We start from the raw sequence: 24,709 nt of genomic DNA on the forward strand, positions 1-24,709 counted from the left end.
TAACGTAAAGCTGCAAAAACGACAACGTGTCTTCTACTGATATATCCAAATACACATAGCAAATTATAATTACTTGTCAATTTGTTGATAATAAAATAATGGTAAATTGACTCATGAGTAATTTACTGAAAATAACAGCTCGCGGAACATCAGAATTTTAGAATAATGTAAGTTATGTAAGTATGTAAGCTTGGGATGCTATGTCAAAACGAAAAGGTCGTTAAAAAAAATAGGGAAAAAAATAATGAATTTAAAAAGGAACGAAAAGAACGTAGCAAATGTACCTAGTATGAAAAGGTCGTAAAAAATAAAGAAAAAATGAATTAATTAAAAATGACGTATAGGTACCAGCAATCGTAACTTAGTATAGTTAGGAAGTTACTTCCTATGGTACACCATGCCTTATAATGTGTATGCGACATTAGTATGCTGCATTCGTAGGAGTCACACAAGGACGTAAGTTTAAAATTTTAAATGTCCTTGACTTTAGTATTATTTTTATCTGAATACCCATTACTCCTTACCTTTATTTTTCTGGTTCTAAACCTGATGGGTTATTGCTCGAATAACCTTTATAGGTCACAAAACAAACTAAAATTCTTTATTTTAAAAAGGCCAAGTTGGCGAACGTTTTAAGCCTTGTTAATACCTATTACCTACCTTACTAGAAACTAATTGAAATTGAAGATCAAGAGCAAGAGCATTCGTAATAGCTATCGAAGTGTAGGTACTAAAAAGTAGGATAATTTAATAAGTTTGTAGGTACAATGTTTTCATAGTATTTTTATTATTGATCAATTTACACAAATAATCACGTCATTGTTTAACTTTTTACCTATCATCATAGCTCATAATTTCGTAACTATCAACTATCATCTTTAAATCAATAGCTCAGACATGTCAGTCAGCCAAATCTCATTCAAGGATCAAGAAATACAAAAAGTCGCCAAAAAGCATTTGTGATTTTGGTTATGCTTCTAATTTGGGCTAATAAAATCTATCTCTGTAATTGCTATTTTTTAAAACGTTAATAATTATAATAATTGCAATTAAAAAGTCTTTTAGTCCGTGCCTATAGATACTGTCAATAACAAATAAAGCCAAAAATCTACCTAATTATTTGCGTAAACTTATCTTTGATTGCAAAATAAATTAAAGAGATTTGTTTGATTGTTTGATTTTTATCATAATTTATTCAATACATTGCTCTAGCTTCTGGACAACTTGTGTCTTAGTCTAAGTTTTTCAAAATAATTCTTTGCTTCACAAAACACCTCGTGAACACACAGCATAGTATTCGTTCAGTAAACATGAGCCCGCCGGCTCTGCAAGACGCAGACCACACTTGCGCGAGCGCGCCGAAGGATCACGTACTAACAATCGAGCCGGTGATCGATTGTGTCAAAGATACCGTGCTAGATATCGACACCGATATGGATAAAGGTAATTAATTGTGCAAGTGTTTATAGTTATTGTAGTGACGTGGTATTTAATGATATTGTGTCAGTAAGTGGTAAGTTATAAAACACTGCGCTCGGTTGCCGGCGTTTGGATCAAAACAACGTTGCTTCCATTGTTGACAGTGCAAATATGTCACACTTACATAATCGGTTGTTTAATTAACAATGGAACATTGCCTTTAAACTTAATTTATAAAAGCGGTAGGTACAGGTAGTTTTTTTCATAGGGCCTAAATAAAATTTTTATGGTAGTAGAAGTTTGAACTGTAAAATCATACTAAAAATTGTTGACAAATAATGGTCATCACCATTTAAAATTCTTAATAATAAAAAAGACAAGATTTCAGTATGTTTGACTCTTTATGTGGTTTCATGAAATATGTATACTTAGGTCCTATCGTACCTAACCTACCTTCTGGATGTGATTTTTTATGACTTAATAGGTAAATCATTAATTAAGTAGGATAGCTTTCCTGTTTAGCCCAAAGGCTAACTGGCAGAGAATGCCCAATGGCATTAAATTTCACCTTACGTACCAACTATTAATTGTACAATAAAATAATGTATTTTATATTAATATTAAGGAAAATTATTACCATTAAGCATTATTTTGTAGTTAATTGTTAACTTTGCTACACCCTCACAGGGTTAATGTATGAATGCATGTATATCTGTATGTGCTGAATATGTTAATGCCAATGAATAAATAAATAAATAAAAGAATAAATAAATAGATAGCTGCTATGGTAAATTGAGTTCGTCTTTTTTCGATATTTAATATTTACAGGCTTGGCCCATAAACTAATTGTAAGTTAATCGTCGAAGTAATTATTGTTTGTGACACATTTTTATGCCCTTATGGTACTAGTAACTCTTGCACGCTTTGCTTGGCTATATCCATAGATTACTCGTTTTACACTAATAATTAAGCACAATCATTAGGAACGAAGATACGTAACTGAACAAGTAATTAACATGAAGGTCAAAAAACAACATAAGCGAGCTTAAGTATTGACAGGTAATAAAAAAACTTATAAAAAACATTATAAATAATAAATAAAAATGTTCTAGAACATGTCGGTAGCAATTGATTGATAAAATAGGAGGAGCTTAAAAGTTCAAAGTGATATGAAAGCTGGCTGACAGCTTAATAACAGCGTGGCTCTATCAATCGATATGCAATTGCAGTTCTACGTCAAAGGAAAATTATATGTTGCTTTTTATTTCTATTTTCTAAGTGTTAGAGCAAAAACCAACAAGCTTTATCCTGAAATGCAGTTGTACTAAAACGAAAAAAATATTAATTGTATGCTAGCTAGGTTCAAAGAGTTTCGAAAGCTTGTATCGCGCATGGAATTTATTCCTCTTTTTTTCTGTTTACGCTACAAGCTTTCGAAATTCTTTGAACCTAGCTAGCATACAATTATTTTTTTCGTTTTAGTACAACTGCATTTCAGGATAAAGCTTGTTTTTAAAAAAGATTTTTTTTATTATAATTTTATTTTACACTTTTTAGTTGTAACTATCTCAATATCAGGGCTTGGTCATCATTTAGCATAAAAGTGCTCGGGAAGTCGAATCCAACGAACCCAAACTCGATAAGTTTCCGCCGTTTCGTTTAGGAGTGACTCCATCATCAGACCAGCTCAATGGTACCATAATATTGCATTGTCATCGTACTTACATATGTATACCAAATTTCAGCTCAATCGGTTGAGGAGAACTGGTCTTAAATTCAGTTGCAAGATTTGTCCCACACATAGTTACTAATAAGTGAAGTCAAATAAAAAAAATAAAAAAAAATAAGCTTGTAATAAAAAGCTTGTAATAAAAAGCTTGTAAAAATACACTAGAATGAAAAAAGTTATATTGAAATGTAAAAAAACAAGGAAAGGAAAAGCACAATTGGAGCGGTCTTATCGCTAAAAAGCGATCTCTACCTCAATCTGGGAAGAACTATCATAGCGGTAATGTCTGCATACCATTATTTTTATTAATTTAAACATACAGTTTAAACTTATGATGGAACAGTTAAATCATTAATATGAAACACATACACTTAACAAGAAACAGTGCCTATATTCAAAGCTTTTTGAATAAATATGTCTGTAGTTAAGTATGTAAATACAAAGAACACTAACGTGTTTCACGGTCCTCACATCGATATTTGAACACGGCTGCATAAGGACAAATAAATCATCGCATCATCAGATTACAGGGACATTAATGTTTATTTAACCTTAACTTTTGCAAATATTACGTCTTTTAGGTGCCAGTCAACTTATAGAATATTATGTAGGATGTCATACAAGTCATACAACTACATCGTATTTTTTTATTTTATTTTGACCGAACCAGGAACCGAACCTTGAGCTTGGACCCACTTTAAAGCCTACCTAAAATAAAATTACATGACCAAGAAGATTATTTGTCATTGGCAAATGCACAAGCCGTGCGTGCCAGAAAAAAAAAAAAAAAAAGAAAAAAGAAGATTATTGAATTCAGTGGGTCTAGACAAAGTGCCATTTTAATCGCAAACCAGTCGAAAAGTGGTCGAAAAGCCCCTTTTTTGTATGGAATTTGACGGATTCGATTTTCGATTCGATCAAAAAGTGCGTTTTGTCTAGGGGGGGCAGAGCCCCGATTACGGTAACTTTTAACGTTTACAATCCAGACACGCTTCTCGATTCTGCGATACGATTGGTCGAAACAGCTGACGTACGCTGTTGAACGACCAATCGTATCGCAGAATCGAGAAGCGTGTCTGGATTGTAAACGTTAAAAGTTACCGTAATCGGGGCTCTGAACCACTATAGTTGTTGGATTGTAATACTTCAAGATTCCAGTAGATGTCACTATTTCTAGCAGCGAGTTTTTAGCTTCTGTTTTTCTCAAAAATTGATTTTGGAGAAAATGACCTATATTCTGCTAAGTTTTCCTCTTACCTACCTACAACCTATTTCAATGCTCACTAATATCAGAGTAAATACAAATGAGTAGGTCATCTTCATAGAAACGCACGGGCGCGGTTTGTATGTGAGCGCACCAATACGTATGCGGCGCGCACTCACACACTGACAAAAATTAGCGTGGATTAGCGGGGAGCCAGTCTTGGTTGCGCCGAAGATGACCTACTCATTTGTATTTACTCTGCTAGTATTCTTTAGAAATTGATTGAAGTGGTGATCTATTTATTAGACGAGCAAGATAATCATTCTCACCGCATTGTATTTTTTCCGATTCGTACGATATTATTAAATAAAGATATAGAAAGAGCTTCGTAAGTTTCAGAAATCCCCTTTTTTTAGAGCAAGGGAATGTGTTATTTAATTATTTTTGGTCTCTATGCAATGATATTAACTAGTATTTCGAGCACAACTCTAGTAGATTTGTAATCTGTATTAAAAAATTATTTGACAGAAATGACAGAAGGTAAACAGCTGGCTGTCAACATGACTGATGACAACAGACAAGCAAAGCAAAAACGCCAGAAACTTGCTTTGCTTTCTGTTTCTTCTATTCTATTGTATTGAATCGGCAATGCTTGTTGTGTGCAGTCATATTTTTTAATTATTACGCCTGTGCGATAATTAATCGTAAATTGCTTATTAGCGGCACTTAGCGGTTTGTTATTTTACGTCATTCCAGTGCGGTGTTGTTGTAATTTAATACATATATTTGGCTGATTCCGTAATAAAACTCAGACACGGCTCTTTACTCCGTAATCTAAAAGTTGTTCGCAATGGTTTTGGGTAAGTTTCTATAAGGATAAATACAACAAAACATCAACAACTCACAGTCAACTCAAGACTGATTCTTAGGACTAAACTTATATCAAAGAATTGTAGACTTTTAGCTTATATTTTAAGGTTTTTGTACAATATTTGCCTGGTTAAATTATCTAATGTTATCAAGGATTTGAGCAGGTAGGTAAAGGAACCGGTTTTGTAAATTACATAATTGTTTATGGATTAAATTCGAAAGTGGTGAACTGGTGGATTATATAACTCCTATGCTATCAATAATTCCTGGTTTTCGTCCTGTAATCAATCCTGTATAGTGCTTGCAACTCACGAAGGCGAGTGAGCTTTACTTGTGTGTGTACGAGTTCATGCACTTAAGTGTAAGTCTGTCAAAACTTTTGAAAAACAAACAATAGCGAGCCACACATGTAAAGCTCTCTTGCCTTCATGAATTGCAACTACTATAATCATGAAGTAAGTTCTGAAACTACAGTATTTTGAGCAGAATCATTGATTGCTAGCAAAATGTTCCTTAGCTTCAAATTAGTGCAATTAAATACATATTTAACAAAACAATAAACATAAGAATTACTAGACAATTTGGAATCAGGTCAATGAATACTTCCAATTTCATAGAGGTCGGTCATTCACCACAGTAAAGACTTGATAAGGAACATATTAATTATTATCTCTTGAATATTAATGGGTGTTATTTGTGTAGAGTAAATGTTTGTTTGTTGCAGGAAATATTTCTGAATTGAAGGGCAAATCAGCAAATGTTGCTGAGGTAAGTGAAATTAGTAGCTTAAGTAACTAGGTAAGTATAGTAGTATGTCATTTACCAAGTGCAGGGATCTCCAAACTTTGAAGCCTTGGGGCCATAATAATTTTTTCGGTATGTTGAAAGGGCCCTAACAATAATTTTTCTGCTCACCGGGCCAGATTGATGGCAGTGGAGGGCCGTAGTTTGGAGACCCCTGACCTAGTGCATTACTTTGCATTAACCCTTGAAACGTCACAATTTTGGATTAAATTTAATAATGGCAGGGTGTGTATTTTTTTCTAGCTTAAGAGTTGAATTCCTTGCTAGGACAATGCGTTTAAAAAAAATCGAATCATATAATTTATCTTATTGTATTTTTTTCCTTTTTGCTATAATCCAATATTCCTTTATATTAGGCCAGCATGCAGTACCTAAGTGAGCTGTTTTTTTTTTCTTGTTGAACTTTTTTCGCTGAATATGTAACATGGTTCTATTCACGTCATTGAATGCTTTATCACCTAAAAATGCACCAAATTCAAGAACACTCAAATAGTGTGAATGTTTTTTTCAACACACGTGTTAGTGATGAGCGAGTTAGATGAACCGGCGCTCCGGCTCTCGGGCGAGACCTTGACCGGCAGCGAACATGCATTTAGCCATTTCTGTTCTTTGTGTTACTAGGAGCTAACATCCATTTTAGTCTAGGTAAATGGTTGTTGCTGTCTGTACTTTGTATAAAATACATACGTCTTCCTTCATACATCCACAACACATAGGTAATGATCACGGACTTAACAGCAACGCCGCCCCTATAACTAAGTATTTTAGTTTATCTTTCTTGCTATGTCCTCTCTAGTAAAGTCTACATAAAATAGGTTTATTTACCTACGCTCGTTCGTTTCAGCTAAATGACGTCCACTTCTGGACAAAGGCCGTATCCAAGGATTTCCACAACGACCGGTCTCACGCATTCAGGTGCTTCCCGCGACCCTCACCAGATCGTCATTTCATCTAGCTAGTGGGAGGCCTGTCCACACTATGTATCTTCCGGACCGTGACTGCCACTCGAGAACTTTTCTACCCCAACTTTTCTGACCATCTGCTTTACGAGCATTGCCACTTAAGCTGGCCAAAAGGGCTTTGGTGTTCCATCTCCTCATTTCTGATTCATTATTTACGTAGGGTAATAATACTATAATCGTCTCAAGTAACCCAGATATTCCTCTTCAGTCCGTGCAGCGAGCCCGCGACGCTTTCAACAGAGGCGTCACAAAACCTGTAGAATGGAGGCGACAGCAACTGGAGAGCCTGATGCGAATGTACAAGGAGAACCAGCAGGCCATGATCGATGCCCTCAGGGAGGACCTGCGGAGGAGCAAGATGGAAGCCGTGCTGTTGGAGGTCGATTATCTCATTAATGACTTGACGAACACGCTGCACAACTTGGATGAATGGGTCAAACCTGAGAAAGTGAGTAGTCGTTATTATCGAATTGCCTAAGGCGGGAATCGAACCCATGACCTTTCGCTTGCCGGGCAACTACTCTTGAACTATGCTATGAGTAAACCAAAGGAACTTAAATCGCCATAGGAAATCCTCGAACCATTTGCTCAAAACGCACTCACCTAATAATCCCTTCAGATCGTCTTTATTATTACGTGGTCATTTCTTAGATAGATACTCTTCATTTTTTGTTTTCATTTTTCTCGGACGCCATTTACTTACACTTTTTACATCCCATTTCAATATTATAAAACCCAATTTTCTATTTTAGCCGTCAAAAGGGTTAGTGAATATCCTGGATGAAGTAGTGATCTACAACGACCCATATGGCGTGGCCCTGATTATTGGTGCGTGGAACTACCCTCTGCAGCTGTTGTTGCTGCCAATGGCTGGCGCCATAGCCGCCGGCAACGCAGTGGTGATCAAACCCAGTGAAGTGGCCGAATCTTGCGCCCGATTTGTTGCTGAGATGGTGCCTAAATACTTGGACAATGTAAGTTTATTATTTTTCTGAAGATCAGTGTTTGGCATTTACCCTCTACAGCTGTTATTGCTGCTAATGGCTGGCGCCATAGCCGCCGGCAACGCAGTGGTCATCAAGCCCAGTGAAGTGGCCGAGTCTTGCGCCCGATTTGTTGCTGAGATGGTGCCTAAATACTTGGACAATGTAAGTTTATTATCTTTGTAACTATCAGTGTATGGCACTACGCTCTACAACTGTTGTTGCTGCCAATGGCTGGCGCCATAGCCGCCGGCAACGCAGTGGTAATCAAGCCCAGTGAAGTGCCCGAATCTTGCGCCCGATTTGATGCTGAGATGGTGCCTAAATACTTGGACAATGTAAGTCTAAGATTCTTCTGGTGATTGGTGTGTAGAACTACAATCTGCAGCTATTGTTGATGCCAATGAATAGCGACATAGCCGCTGGTAACCCAGTGGTGATCAAGCCTATTGAGGTGGCCAAATCTTGCGCCCAATTCGTCGCTGAGATATTGCCTAATACTTGGACAATTTGTTTGTTTGTGACTTCTTTCTAAGTCACTGATAGACAAACTGAAAAATGATACTTTGCCCTGAGATTGTTTATCTCTCAAACTTTAATCCAATAAATTATTTGTTGTATCACCATCGCGAGCGAAGTTATCTAAATGAATTACTTATGATAAACGATTACAAGTAAAATTAAACGTGTAAAGAATAGAAGTTTTGTTCAGACAATCATGCCTAGGTAGGTACTATTAATTACATAGGAAAATCATCATAATGTCTACAAAAAGGCTCGATCGTTTAGCCATTAGCTTAAGTCAATTTGAGTGAAGGACACAGGCCTCTACTAACTACAAAGTTATCATGTCACATTAATGATACAGAACATTATCAGGCATTTTAATATTGATTTACTTGTTAATTTCATTTGTAGTTAATAGGTAAACTATCTCTACATTTACCTACAGTAGGTATGTAGGTACAAATATTTTGTTATTACGTAGTTTTGTTTTTATGATTTTTATGGCATGCTCATAGGGTACAAAGTACAAGTGGAAACTAAACAAAACTGGTTTTATAGCAACACACCAAATCAGTATGACGCGTTACGATGCGTTTCGTAATCATTATCTAGTTCTAGATTTTTACGTGATATAATCAATTTATAACAGTCAATTTAATTAGAATCTTCTTTGGGCTAAATGTTACTCATATTCTAAAATTTTAAGCAAAATTTAGATTACATATAAAGTAGGTACAATTGCTCGTTTCTCTTGACTATGTTTACCGTTTTGGTTGTTTAATGTACAAGAACATCAATAATCAATTATGTCTGCATAATTAACCTGATCTTAAAACCGAAATTGATAATTAAATACATGTAAACAAATTCTATATTTAAGCAACAATGCTCAACCGCCAGAAAAGGATTCTAATAATTTTACCTTAAATATCTACGTTAGTATACACGTGTATAGTTTGATGATTAAGTACTAGATAACATTGAAACACCGTCAATGCCATGAGTCAGGGTGATGAACATAATTTTTCCCTACAATTACATTGGGCGATTTGCGTTTAAACAAAGCCAATGAAGTTAGAATCAAAATCATATCATAATAGGATCATTAGCAATTAACTTTTAACTAACTTAATTTACGAGTTTAAGTTGCAATAAGTAAGTAATTTTTATTTTTGTTTTATTATTTTAAAATCGTCACCCAATGACACAAGCTCAATTCTCTGCATAAGTAATTGTTTAGTTTATTATTTATCTTTAGTTCAGCGGTTCCCGAATGGTGGTCCGCGGAACCCTGGGGAAAGGCCGCAAGGGTTCCGTAAAAATATTATCCCACGTTTCGTGACCGACGTTGTTCGCTCGCACCGACTTGTTTACGCACAAGGGAGGGGCAGGGCGTGCGGGCGGAGTAGTACGGGGTTCCGCTAGGAAAAGTATAATCAATATTAGGGTTCCTTGGCAAAAAAAAATTGGAAAACCCTGCTTTAGTTGACGTAGAAATTGTATGTGTTTACAAGATATACCTACGAAATTTAGTCACCAACATATCAGACATTTTTGTAGAAAACTAACACCTATTACAACTCCTCAACAGGAATGTTTACCTTGATGTTCAGTCGTTATTGTTACTGTTACATAAACATGAAACCGCCTCTGTGGTCTAGTGGTAAGACCACCTGCTTCAGACGCAGAGGTCCCGGGTTCGATTTCCAGTGGGGGCAGATTTTTCTGTTCGGTTTGGTTGGTAGTAGGGCTTGTTCTCAGTCCGCTTGGCTAGCTACCACCATCTTACCTAAGTCTGTCGCCATAACAACAATGTTAACAGCATTATTGTGTTCCGGCAGTTAGAGGTAAGATAGCCAGTTCCTCCGTGGTTGAAGATTCCGGGTGAAGCTCGCTTCCACCTTCGGCCTGATCATCACTTACCATCAGGTGAGATACAGGTCAAGAGCTTCCTCGTTCTGGATTTAGAAAAAACTAATTATTTCAGGATGCCGTGGTGGTGGTGCAAGGTGGTGCTGAAGAGACGACTGTGTTACTAAAAGAGAAGTTCGACTACATCTTTTACACTGGAAGCACTGGTGTGGGAAAGATCGTATATGAAGCGGCCACTAAGCATCTCACACCAGTGACATTGGAGCTGGGAGGGAAAAGGTAAATGCGCTTGGTATATTATGTTTGTTTTTCTTTATCAGGGTATGTAAGTGAGTCAGACAGTCAGCGTAAAATAAATCGTTACTTACACCAAAGTAGCCTAAAAGTTAGCTACACTTCTTTTATACATTGGAATAAGATTGTGTTATCAACTTTATGGCCACTTTGGGTGACACGAACTATTTGACGGTGACTGTACAAATTCTTGTTGCTTACATAGAAACAGTCCCTTTGGACATTACTTTATTTTGACCCCCGACGCAAAAAGAGGGGCCTTTTGTTAAAATTTTGTTTTTAATTTAGATGCTATATTATGTCTGTGTACGGGCTTAGCTCTTAAACGGATGAACCGATTTGCATGTGATTTTTTTTCAAGTTTTTCTAGCGATGGTTCTTAGTTACGTTTTATCAAATTCAGTTCAACTGTTTCAAGGTCCCTAGCTCTTAAAATAGTGAACCTATTTGGATGTGGCTTTTATATTGGCCAGTACATAGCAGCCTCTTAATTTTTCTTTTCTTCCACAGCCCTGTATACATAGATAGCTCAGCCGACTTGGAAGTGACTGCCAAGCGTATACTATGGGGCAAGTTCATCAACATGGGCCAGACATGCATCGCGCCAGACTACATCCTCTGCAGCAAAGAGATCCAGGACAAGTTTGTGGAAGCCTCCAAGAAGGTCCTGAAGTCCTGGTACGGTGAGGACCCTCAGAAGTCGCCGGACCTTTGCCGCATAATCAACAACAGGCATTTTAGGTGAGAATTACGCTGCATAACTTAAATTATTTGACATTTTATGTATTTGGTATAGAACTTATTTTTAATCAATCAAAAAATAACTTTAAAAACGCCAGAGCGAAGCGAAGGCACTCCGAAACGTTTTGCCACTTGTCTAGGCGGGCACTGAAATGTAAATCAAAATATATCCTTTTATGTTGTTGCTATACAAATGTCTGTGGCAAAATTATGTTGACATTAAAATTAATCACAGTGGCACGGATTACGCTATCTGTAAGATAAGCCTCCTAGATAAGTATATGAACTTATGAAGCAAGATGAACGGGCCAGTAGGCTTATACTTATACGCTGTTTTTGGGTCTGGCCTTTGCTTATACGAGCATCATGGAAGCATTATTAAGACATTAGTAGCTCTGCTATCGTAAAATTAATAGCATTACAAATAAAAAATCTGTAGGTGTCCAAGAAAACAGGCTATTAAGATCGATACAATGTTTCTCATTTCAAAGACAGGGAGACTGGGGCTGGTTTTAACAGGGGTAAATACTAACAGCGTAATTACATAGAACCTATTCGACTTACCACGCTAATTCCAACGCACTTTGTGCCTACGAATAAGCGCGAACCTGTCTCGACCTGTCAGTTACCGGCCAAGCGTCACGGGAGCAGGTTGCGTCAGACGCCTCCAATTTCACAGGCAAATGAACTTTTCTACGTGTTTAATTTTTTGCATTACTCTTTAAATATGTATCGTAGAAAATTGGCTTTGGTATTGCATAAATCCGAATTTATTGTATTTTTCATTAATTTTAAAGTTTTAATCGAAAATATAATCGGTAAATGAAAAACAATAATTTTGTGCAAAATGAGGTCGTGGGGTTGGTTTTAACAAAATGCACGGGGTAGGTTCTAACGCGTTAATATTTGCCGCGAACATTGAGTAAGACTGACTTTTATAACCAAAGTTGTATGTTGATTTATTAGAGGAGTATTTTTTTGTTATTTTATTTGATAAAGATAGTTTTAGTAAGTTTTAAGTTTATTATACATGTTTAAACGGCAATGAGCCGAATTTCAATGATCATTTGATGATCAAAAAATATTTTTTGTTCTTTGATTTGAGTAATGCTGATTGAGTGAGTCAGTTTATCTTATAATATATAAAGCTCGTTTAACTAATAAAATTTAAGTTTTCTGTTTATTTTATGAACGGTAAGGAACCGCATTTAATTTTATTAGTGTTTCTAATAAACGTTGATTATTATTTTGTTTTTTATCTTAGCCAAAATCCCATTCCCAACTATAAATTATTTTTTACCCCCGCTGTTAAAACTTTCCCCAGCGATGTTAAAACCAACCCCAAACCTGGGGTAAGATCTAACAAGTGACTTGTTTGGCAAAACTCGATTTTTCTCAGATATGGTAATTATTATATACATTTTGTTGTACTTTACGTAAAGCTCATTAAATTTGACATCACGTACCAAAAAACCATGTTTCTTGCTAAAGCAGTTTAGAAAATATTACGCTCAAATCAAAATTTGTTAGGACCAGCCCCAGTCTCCCCTACTTTTCTAGAACCTTCGTGTAAGGATTATAATAAAACACAAAAATAACATACAAATGCAACGATTTCGAAATCCCATAACCTGTTTATGCAGCGTTGGTGTGATTAAATTCTATTTCTGTACGGGCAAACAAATTCGAGGCGATGACGTACTGTGCACTCTGCCCCGACGATCAGAAATCAGAAATATTTATTTGCTTTTACAAGATATTATTATTACAATTGGCATGTCCACATGTTGACTCAATGAGGGTTTTCGCGAATGAAAAATCCGCCAGATGGCAATACGTAGACGCGAGGTCCAAACGCTGCATGATTGGTTATTTTTGACATGACATTGACAGACATGTCAAAATCCACCAATCACGCAGCAGTCAGACCCCACATCCACGTCCCGCCATCTAGCGGATCTTTCATTCGCGAAAACCCTCATTGAGTGAAATGACTAATTAGTCATGCAAATATTGAGAAAAATTTAGTAAGTACAAAAGAACAATAATAAATTACAGCGTTTGAATGTCTGGAATCAGGATTTATTATTACAATGGATTATATTATCATGCTTTACAATAAAATAGATATTAATTAGGTATTTAGGTTCGATTCGATATCAAATACTGCAAGTCACATTATGTACGAGTACTACACTTGAATCATGATAACAGCGGATCAAAGGTTACTAGATTGGTCTTAGAATCGGTGCATTCAGCCAGGAATGGCAAAAAGGCGACTATTTTTCTATTTTTAGTTTAACATGATGACGTAAACAGCACTTTTTGAAGTGCATAAACAACATAGATAGCGTGAAAAATATGCATAGTGTTGTATGAATGTCCTTAACGCAACCTTCTTGTAAAAGAACTAAACAGAACACGTCACTAAAAACATTGTCTGTAAACATTGCTAAATAATTACTTGCGAAATTTTAATTAAGTAAATTTTAAAGTTAAGATAATTTATAATTATTTTGTATCTCATAGTAAATAGTGTCATAATAAGAAAAAAATATCAAAATGAACCTTATTCCCTTCCAGTCGAATCCAAGCAGTCCTCGACGCGAACAAAAGCAAAGTAGTCGTCGGTGGCAACTACGACGCCAAAGACAAGTTCATTGAACCGACCATCCTGGCCAATGTGTCACCCTCTGACAAGATCATGGAGGACGAAATATTTGGGCCACTTCTGCCCATTGTCCCGGTGGCTGACGCGTATGAGGCCATCAAATTCATCAACGAAAGGTAAGATTTGAAAGTGTGCTGAGTTTTGCAAACATTTTTCGCGGTTAGATGAGCCTTTTGAAGTTATTATAAGGTGGGATAAGATGGCAAATTCAACAGTGAACCCAATAATATTAACATTTTTCTCGAAGAAGAAAACATAACGTTTATTTTCTCAAAGTACGGAGCACGGCATATCAAGCAAAAACTAAGGCACTCTGTATTTTTAATGATGAAAGTTACTAAAAGGAAATTTAGATATTAATGTTAAGGTCATGACTTTTCCGTAAAAATTCACTAGTTTACAATAGACGTCTGCATTTTGCTGTTGAATTTCTGTCATCTTTTCTCTTACACCTTGTTTTTATGTTCTCAAGATGACATGTCAGTTTTTTAAATAAAAAATCTTTGGTTTCACTCTAAATAGTGGCTCATCTAACTTTTTACATATTAATATCTGATCGGCAATGAAGAGACTTTTTGTCGACTATACATTGTTTGAAAAGGGCATCCATGAAATGGGGTATAAGTAATGAGACATTTGATACGCAAAAGATACATAAATTTATTATTTTTTTAATCATCATCAACATACACATAAAACGTAATGTTGCAACGCAAATGTTACGTACAAAAAAGTGTTTGTCAAACTTTTGCTATTGTTTTTTGCGTTCATGTTGCGTCCAACCATTGGGTGATTTTTTGTTTATTGTGTTTTAAAGTCATTGGGTTGTTTTTTGCTTACTTCATCTTGGTTGTGTGTAAATCAGAAATAAATATTAATTTATTATTATTGGCAATTAGCATACGTGAAGGACTTTGTTTTTTCTTTTTTTTTTATCCACCACTAACAATTTTTACAAAACTGGCAACTTTTTGTTTTCTTTTTGTTATGGAATAGGCAAAGGCATTTGTCGAATTAAATGTAGTCTCGGTCAATAAGGCTGACACTGCATTGGTACATCACAATACCAGCCGATCTATTGCCTTGATATAGGGCAAGATATTATTTGAAACATGGCCAATACTTTTTTACACTACAGTTTTCCAATTGGCCAAAACAATGAAGTTGCTTCTACAGAAATTGTAAATTCTTTTCATACATACACATAAGAGCGCATTTTAAACAAATACCTTGAATGTGAATGAGTATTTAAATTAGTGACTGAAGTTAACATCAGAGGTGACCTTCATTTGCATACATAGTACTGTAAATCTAACAAACGTGTACAGGCCGTTTTCACCTCTATAACTACTACTGTTAAGGTATTTTTCTACAAAAAAATCAGTTAAAAACTTTTTTCTTGTCGGTAACAACATGTAATTTTATTTCAAATAGTTTTTACAGATGAACATCTCTTTTAAGGGAACTATTATGGAATCAATTTAGTGTGACTTTTAGTAATGTATCGTTTGAGAAATTTGTCACAAGGTTTTTTGAGTAAATCCTTGAGATTCTTTCAACATTCCGTCACCATTATCATGTACAGACGACGGTACATCAAGCTAAATACTATGTCGTCTTCTGTAGTTATGATAAGGACGATTTTGCAAGAAAAATGTGTAGTCTGTGCGCTGTTGAATGTACGGACGACAATATATGAGAATTAAACACAGTGGGGTCTTCGTCCGTTTCGTCCAAATGACGTCCACTGCTAGACAAAGGCATCCCCAAGGATTTCCACAACGACCAGTCATTAGATCGTCGGTCCACCTAGTGGCGTCTTCACCATCAGCATCATTATCATTTCAGCCACAGGACGTCCACTGCTGAACATAGGCCTCACTCAGTGATTTTCACATCACCCGGTTGGTAGCGACCTGCATCGAGCTCCTATGTTCTTCTGATTAATTTCGTTGCGGATCCAATGACAGTTTAACTTTCCTCCGGGACAAACTTGACCTTCATTGGTTGGGTTTTTATCAGGGTTCGAAAGGATAATTACCAATGATAATTATCATGATATTTATCTTGATAATAACAGATGGATAATTATCGGTTGAGAATAACAAAAAAATGCGCTTGTGAAAATGAACTGTATTTGAAGTTTTCGAACGTGTATTTCCGCACTTGCGTCTAGCGGTGGGCGTTATTCAACATAGATAGTTATAAAACCTATCTATTTAGCTCCACGACGATCACTCTTTATCTAGCGTCAAAATATGTATTTATATAATTTCCACAACGCTTTATGCGACTAGCGATGGTAACTTGTCAACAATCAGCAACCAAAACATAAAGCAACATTCGAAATGAATAACTCGACTTGAAACTTGTAACATCAGAATTTGTTATGAATCAATATGACAAATGTATCCTATACTGTTGATAATTATCCGATAATTATCATGAAGCGTAATTATCTTGATAATTTCGAACCCTGGTTTTTATGACGGTCAAGCTGTGATCCTGGCTACACAGGAGTTGCAGCGGTGGGAACAAGAGGTGGGAATAGTCCCGATAACTGTATTGTATAAATAAATAAATAATTTTTATTTATTTCAGACCAGAGTAATCCACATTTGTGTTAGTAACAGTTACAGTTGATACATACATTACTTATAAACTACTTAGGGTTAGTAAACAATAAAGTTTGGAAAATTTTAATAATAATCGGAGAGTTGTATCTCTCCGCTACTGTTTTTAGAATGCTGTTGTGACTATCTCTCACTCTTCTTAGCAGAGAATCTGTTTTCTTGCATATTATAGCGCGAAAACCGTCCGTACGGGCTTGCGCAAACATTTCCGACGCACTGCAATACCGAGGCAGTCCCAACAGCGTCCTAAAAGCATAAAGTATAGGCTATCAGATTTTATGTGAACGTGACATTTCAGGCCACTGCCATTAGTGCTATACCTGTTCAGCAAACAGCGCAGCATACAAAAGCTGTTTACCGAACAGACCCGCTCAGGCAGTGTCGGTATAAACGACACTATTATGTTTTACGGCGGTAAGGTTTCCAACATCATCATTCGACTCCTTTGCAATCGCATTACAGTCTTGATAAACATTACAAGAAAGTAAACAAAGTTAAGTCAATGTAATTACATATTTTTAATAAAGATTTAACCATAGAGTTCTAGCCATTTTAGCACTTGTAGTATACGAACTATGTATACTTTATGATCTGTTTATAAGGTCAGCGATTCTCAAACGGTGGGTGGGGTCCTAACCCCACGACTTCAAATATAATTTGATAAAAGAATTGTTGTTAAAGTTAATACAATTCTGGCAATAAAATTTGAAACCATCTGAGCTAAATCTTTACTTACATTTGTCAACTTGAAAAACAAACAATAAAGTATGAAATAAGTCGTCCACAAAACAATGTTTATTTCGACTGCATGTTTTTGCAAAAAAGAGTCCATGGTGCAGGGTCATTATAAGGTTAGGTTAATTCACATTTTATTTCCTTCAATAAGCTTCGAATTTCTACTTAATGGTTACGGTGTTGGTTATGGTATGGTTGGGTATGGTGGTCAGTGGTATTGGTGATGGTTTCTACTTGACATATGGTTTCAACTAGAACTAACTAGTTTAATATTAATTTTTAATCTTAGTTCACTAATTAAATAAACTTTGTCTGTTAGACTCAGAGCAGAAATGTTTATAACAGTCATTGTCAGAAACTACCGACATATCATCGACATTCATAATGATGTATAAATTACTTAAAAATGTCGATAAAGGGCAAGGCCTAAATACATATTGAATAATAGAATTGATACATTAATCACTGAATTATATCTTCAAGAATCTACATAATTTTCAAGACATTTCTGTAAACATGTAAATAATAAGCTTTGTTTATCTCCAATTCTTCCAAACACTTTCTGCAACTGCATCTCAATTATGTTATAACTAATCGGTGGTGGGGGTGTCCGGCTTTGTAGAGAGAAGCCGCTAGTGCTGTATGTCTTCGCGAAGAACATGGGCGTGGTCTCCAGCCTCACAAGCAACACCAGCAGCGGCGGCGTCTGCGTCAACGACACCATGATGCACATGGGAGGTTGGCTCGCACACACTTTACGTTTGCTATCCACGATCATTTCATCCACGTAGACGCACCCCACTAATTTTTGGTCGAGGTAAGCGCGGGGTGCGGAGTTTGATCCGAGCAATCCGAGCGTCATTATTGTAGTGTGCGTGTGCACTCATGGATAATTTGCGTGTACCGATAACACTCAAACATTAGCGAAAGAATGGTGGGGCGTCTTCGTGGAAGAAACGATCTATAGCTTGGACACAAAATTTTTCTCCCTTCTAGTCAACGTAGACTAATGAAAGACGAGTAACCGGCCGGTCTCGCCACTGGACACCAAGGACTGGTGACTTGGCCGCAACAGGAGTCAACGACGACGTAATGGACATGGACGGTTGGCTCACACTCGCTTTACATTTGTCAAAATCCTTCACCTCTCAAAACTGACCAATGAGCGACGGGGGATTTGACTGCAACTGTCAATGACACTATGATGCACATGGAAGGTTGCTCGCACACTCTTTACATATTTGTTAGGACATTCTCTCGTAGCGTGGCCTCCAGCCTGACAAGCAACACCAGCAGCGGCGTCTGCGTCAACGACACCATGATGCACATGGGAGGTTGGCTCGCACACACTTTACGTTTGCTATCCTCGATCATTTCATCCACGTAAGCGCGCCCCACCAATTTTTAGTCGAGGGCAGCGCGGGGTGCGGAGTGTGACCCGAGCAATCCGAGCGTCATTATTGTAGTGTGCATGTGCACTCATGGATAATTTGCGTGTACCGCCAACACTCAAACATTAGCGGAAGAATGGTGGGGCGCGTCTTCGTGGAAGAAACGATCTATAGCTTGGACACAAAATTATTCTCCCTTCTAGTCAACGTAGACTAATGAAATACGAGTAACCGGCCGGTCTCGCCACTGGTTACCAAGGACTGGTAACTTGGCCGCAACAGGTGTCAACGACGACGTAATGGACATGGGAGGTAGGCTCGCACACACTATTGCTTGAAACTTTGTCTAAGTTCCCCTTTAGTCAGCGCAGACCTACGAAACGTGAAACTTGGCCGCAATAGCTGTTAACGGACGCAAAAGACAGGTTGGCTTGGCTCGCACACTTTACGTTTTTCAAAGTCCCACTCTAGTGAGCACAGATGAACGAGATTCAAGCGACTTAATTGCTTAACATCCCTAGTGGTAGTGAATGGTAAGATTGAGTATATTAAGTAATCGTGTCTTCAAAACTTTGTCGAAAAACTCTCCCTATTTTGCACATTCGCAATTTTTCGCCTCTCTGTTTTTAAAATTAGCTGCTTAACAATGTTTAACAACTGCAGCGCAGCCTCCTTTAATTATGCAATCTATCATGCACAAGCTGCCTGCCATGTATGCCTAATTTTCTTCTATACATTTACATAAGGTGCATGTAGCATGACATTTTGTCTATTTTTTTAAGTATAATATTACTTATTATTCGTAAAAAAAACATGTTTCTCTAAATATCTAGCATGTTTTATTAAATAAATTGTATTATTTCAGTGGAGACGCTGCCATTTGGTGGCGTGGGCAACAGTGGTATTGGCGCGTACCACGGCAAAAAAACGTTTGACACGTTCACGCACAAAAAGAGCTGTTTGATCAAGAACTTCGCTGCCATTGGAGAGAAACTTGCTTCGTAAGTAATCTTAAAAAGATTCTATACTTACGTATCAAAATTCTTGATGATCTTCCAGAGATATGAGAATTGCAACAATAAAATACTGTACTTTAGTAATATACTCGTAGTACTATTAGTACTATTCTGGGCTACAGCAACGTAAGATTGAGTTCCACAGGACCCATAAGCATTTTCATTTTACACAACAGAGGAAGTAGGGAGTCAAACACATAAGTTTGAGAAACGCTGACTCTATTCTATAAACGATTTATTGATGTTTTAAATCATTATAAAAAAAAATAAAACCGATAGTATAAAATATTATAGTAAAAAATGCAACATAATAGTTTAAAATATTAAATAAAACCGACTCCAAAAAACCTACACTAAAACGTAGAAAAATAATTACTAATTACCTACTTATTTATTAGGACGAATTATTAATATTTATGTAGGTATACCATGATTGATACTTCTGGAGTCGGTGCCAAGATTATGAAACATGTAAAGTTTGCCTGCACCGACTCCAAAAGTATCAATCATGGTATACCTACATAAATATTAATAATTCGTCCTAATAAATAAGTAGGTAATTAGTAATTATTTTTCTACGTTTTAGTGTAGGTTTTTTGGAGTCGGTTTTTTTTTTTTTATAAAATTTTACTTATTTCTTGCTTTTTAGTTAACTAATTATTACCTTGATGTTACCACTGAAGGTAGGCAGTACACTGAGACCAAAAAAAATTGGTTCATAATCGGCGGAGATATTGCGTATAAAAAAGTTCATCCCCAATTTTCCACCCTTGGGGGTGAAATATTTTCTTCAAATTCGCATGAAACCACCCTTTTGATAATACCTATTCAACAAAAAAATAATCGTTCAAATTGGTTTATAATCGGCGGAGATATTGCGTATAAAAAAGTTCATCCCCAATTTTCCACCCTTGGGGGTTGTTTTTTTTATTATTAAATTTAAATGGGACCACCCTTGAGGTATTACCTATACGCCGAAAAAATATTTGTTCAAATCGGTTCATAATTGGCGGAGTTATCGCGTAACAAACATAGAAAAAAAAAAAAAAAAAAAACATACGGGTCGAATTGAGAACCTCCTCCTTTTTTGAAGTCGGTTGAAAATCCTTCTAAAAGTGTGATGACCGCAAGTCACATCGGTAGAATCCTTCCTCTGACACACCGGAGTGAGGATAGGTTCTTTTACCACACAATTTAATTAGATATTGTCGCGAAATTTTGGTGTTTTTAAGAAGTTTTGTCTTGAAATTATTGATTAATGATGTCAACTGTCTACTACCCAATTACAGCTCACACCTGTTATACAATACACCGATTTGATATAATAAATTAAGAGTTATTTTCCCAATTCCAGGGGCCGGTACCCTCCATACACGGAAGGCAACCTCAAGTTCATCACCAGTATGATGAAGCCCATGCACGGGCCCTCGCTTAAGTGTCTACCGTACCTGCTGACTTTCGCACTCGGCGCCGGACTGGGCTACGGAATATTCTATTGGACTAAGGTAAAGAAGTAAAACCTCGTACTCTTTGGTTGCATTTGTATCTGGCCACAAAAAAATAGCGACGATAGGCCTTTATTTATTTTCATATTGTCTATGGTGCATTTGTTACTGGCCATAAAATGTAAGTTAGCGACTATAGGTATTTATTTATTTATTTTCATGTTCTCAACGAAGCATTTGTGTCTGGCCATAAATGTAAAAAAAAGTTCCGAAAATAGGTATATTTATTTATTTATTTGATCTGATAACCAACAATATTACAGAGTAGCACGACCAAAAACACTTACGTGTTACTTACTTAAATGCAAACAATAATAAAACATTACACACTGACATTTACATTACCTGTGAATAGGATTTTTTCCACTGGTAACCTTTTAGCTGCTAGTAGCTCAAATGTTGCTATATTAATGATACGGTAATTTTAAAGTAGATAGATTATGTCACCTTGTAAATGTAAGCTTATTTTCCAAAATAACTACATTACCTAACTCCCTAAAATTTTCCAATCACAAACATTTAAAAGCATTACATTATTGGAATTTGTAGTACCTAAGATTTAGTTTATTATTTAAGTAAATGTAACAAAGCTTAACATTAATATCTTAAAAATTATACATTTGTTAAAATTAATCCTGTTGTTTTATTAATTAAACCAAATTCTTTCCATCGTTAAAGCCATTTTTCATGAAATAAAAAAGTCACAGAACATTACCAGATTCTATTTGAATTTGCTTTAAAATACATAAAACTATTAATATTTTAAAAGCTGTGGTAGATGGCCAAATAACTATCAACTGCATATTAAAATTGCAGCATTTTAGACATACAAAAGACAGACATTAGCAGAAAAGTTCATAGCAAATATTGTTACTAGGATATTATACATATTTTGAGATTTCGCTGCCTACAGCTGCTATGGTCAAGAAATTTTTTAACCATAAATGTAAAAAAGAACTCACTTTTAACCATGCTTATTGGAAATAATTTTCTCTCTTTAACGAGTTTTTGTCTATGACCTGGAGTCATAGACAAAAAACATTCAAATTTATAATGTTATTCTACTATCACACTCACAAGATAAACTGAGTTACAGTATAAAATCATGCCTAATAATCTATTGACCAATATGTTGCAAAAATGGAGGATTAGTGTTGAGTATTCGCCGCGTGACTGCGATCACCGGCATATTTATTATGTTCTTATACCAATAAACCTCAGTGCGCTCTAACCGGCCTTTCACTAAACACGTCCCTATTCGCGTATATAACAATTAGAAAAATTTTAAGTCACATAGTACCTCAGAATACTAGGTACCTGTAGGGATGTTGAAGCGAAAGGTTGACTGACTCACTCACTCACGAAATCTCAGAAACTACACGTGCTAGGAGTCTCAAATTTTGCATGGGGGTTCCTTTTAGAACGTAGGTGCTCACTAAGAACGGATTTTAACTCCACCCCTAATCTCAGATAATACATAATACTCCGCTAGTCTCAGGTAATAGCAAAGAAAATGGTTTTGAAAGATCGGAAAAATATGACGTCATCTACCTATTGATTAGTGGATAGTTATCAACATGATGTGTAGGTAGTACCTAAAGCCCGGTCTGTGAGCACGTAGAATTTTGTCCAATGACCCCAAGCTACCCATCCTTATCGCTCGCGCGTAATTATATTGCTGTCGCGACAGTGCGACGGGCGCCCGCAGTGAGTGTGCGAGCGCGACAGCAACATAATTACACGCGAGCGATAAGGATGGGTAGCTTGGGGTCATTGGACATAATTCTACGTGCTCACAGACCAGATTATAGTCGATGTAGCAAGATTATAGTCATAATACGGTGCTAAACACAGCCTCTAAGAAGTTAATACTACTGACCGATTTAATTTCGTAATCGTTTGGTTACGACTGTAAACTCATTTAGAAATTCGTGTTATTTAACATTTAACAATTTGCTTTTTTTACAGGCTACATCAGAAGAATTGTGAAGAATCGGCCGAATCAAAATGATAAAATATTGTTAAGTATTTATAGGTGCCTTAATGTTTTGGAAAAAGTTCTCTATGTTGTTATCATATTAGCAAAATCGTGAAAAATTGTTTATTGTTCTCTAAAAAGTGCTATATTTTCATATTTACCTGAGTTTTTATACATTTCTTTATGCATTTATTTTTTTATGGTTTTAAGTTTAATATAATTGTATGTAGACCAGCTAGAAACTTAAGCTCATTCTATATTTTTGAGCACTGATTTTATAATTATAATAATAATTTTATAATTAATTTAACTTTGTGATATACAGGGCTGTCTTTGGAAATCGGTGGTCCTAATTATTAAAATAAACGAACAAAATATAAATCGCATTATTTTCATATTACATGGTTTCACACAATTCTTGCACAATATTATATTTTACACACTGCAACTTATTATTACTTTTTATAACATATTTTATAATATTTTTTATTCTTATATTTTTCTCCTTGTAAAATCAACAAAGTACCATCTAGTTAAAATTAAAAAATAAATCTGCTCATCAGAAAGAATTGAATACTTAAGTCACGAAAAACAATGGAGGATAATAAAGTTATTCCTATTTATTTATTATCTTAATGTTTGTATTTAACAAAAAAGAAACGATAATGCATTGTAATTAATATTTTATTTGTGATTAAATTTAATATTATGAAAACCATTTGAAAACAAATCATAGTTGTATAGCTTGTTTATAGAATTGTTTGATATATTTAAAATGTAAATAGGTTGAACTCCTATTTTACTTTTAAGGGTTGAATTGTATTAAGGGGGACAATTTAGTGTTTTTATAAAATAAAGTTATACATTTTAGAAAACTTCTTTTATTTATTTACGCCTAATGCCTATATTGTGGATGTAAGAATGACTAAAGATTATACACGAGTTGTGCAATGTAAGCATAGTTTACTTCATGTTATTAGATTATTTACTCTTACGTGGAAGTTATGCAAGCAAGAGGTCCCGGGTTCGATTCTCGGTCTAGTTCAAGGCTCGAGCTACAAGTGAGGTACAAGGAAACACCCGGCAAAATCCATTGTCATTCTCGTTCTAGAGGAATCAGTTCGAGGCATGACGATTGATGTGTTGCCAGCCAGAGGGTGCTCTAACTGAGCCTACTGGACAGCATCTTAGTTATATGACCAATGTACAATAAAAATCACAGGTCACCAAGACCTCAAGCTATTCAACGGGGAGGTTACTCCCCAATACCTCGAATCCGCATTAAATAATCTATGAAATAGACTCCTTACTACAAATTTTGTAAGATGCTGATTGTGCTTAATAAGACCATTTTGTATCTAAGTTTAATACAGAATCTGCATATAGGATTATAGG

The 24,709-nt window shown here is 35.9% G+C and overlaps 1 protein-coding gene across 1 annotated transcript; it reads left to right on the top strand.

The window, feature by feature from the left end:
- Positions 1-1,295: 1,295 nt before the first annotated feature.
- Positions 1,296-24,189, top strand: LOC135080029 (aldehyde dehydrogenase, dimeric NADP-preferring). The gene is made up of 11 exons (XM_063974700.1): positions 1,296-1,443; positions 5,947-5,990; positions 7,197-7,436; positions 7,741-7,962; positions 10,466-10,629; positions 11,155-11,385; positions 13,969-14,172; positions 18,047-18,162; positions 19,681-19,816; positions 21,186-21,336; positions 23,305-24,189. Exons 1-11 carry the CDS (start codon positions 1,311-1,313, stop codon positions 23,323-23,325), a joined length of 1,662 nt encoding a protein of 553 aa, XP_063830770.1. The 5' UTR covers positions 1,296-1,310; the 3' UTR covers positions 23,326-24,189.
- Positions 24,190-24,709: the final 520 nt, after the last annotated feature.

This window comes from Ostrinia nubilalis, chromosome 17, assembly GCF_963855985.1.
Source record: "Ostrinia nubilalis chromosome 17, ilOstNubi1.1, whole genome shotgun sequence".
Lineage (NCBI taxonomy): Eukaryota > Metazoa > Arthropoda > Insecta > Lepidoptera > Crambidae > Ostrinia > Ostrinia nubilalis.

Coding starts and splice junctions, on each gene's coding strand:
- LOC135080029 (XM_063974700.1), top strand. CDS start 1,311: ATGAGCCCGCCGGCTCTGCAAGACGCAGACCACACTTGCGCGAGCGCG. Junction 5,991..7,196: donor AATCAGCAAATGTTGCTGAG/GTAAGTGAAATT, acceptor ATTCCTCTTCAG/TCCGTGCAGCGAGCCCGCGA. Junction 18,163..19,680: donor CACCATGATGCACATGGGAG/GTTGGCTCGCAC, acceptor GTATTATTTCAG/TGGAGACGCTGCCATTTGGT.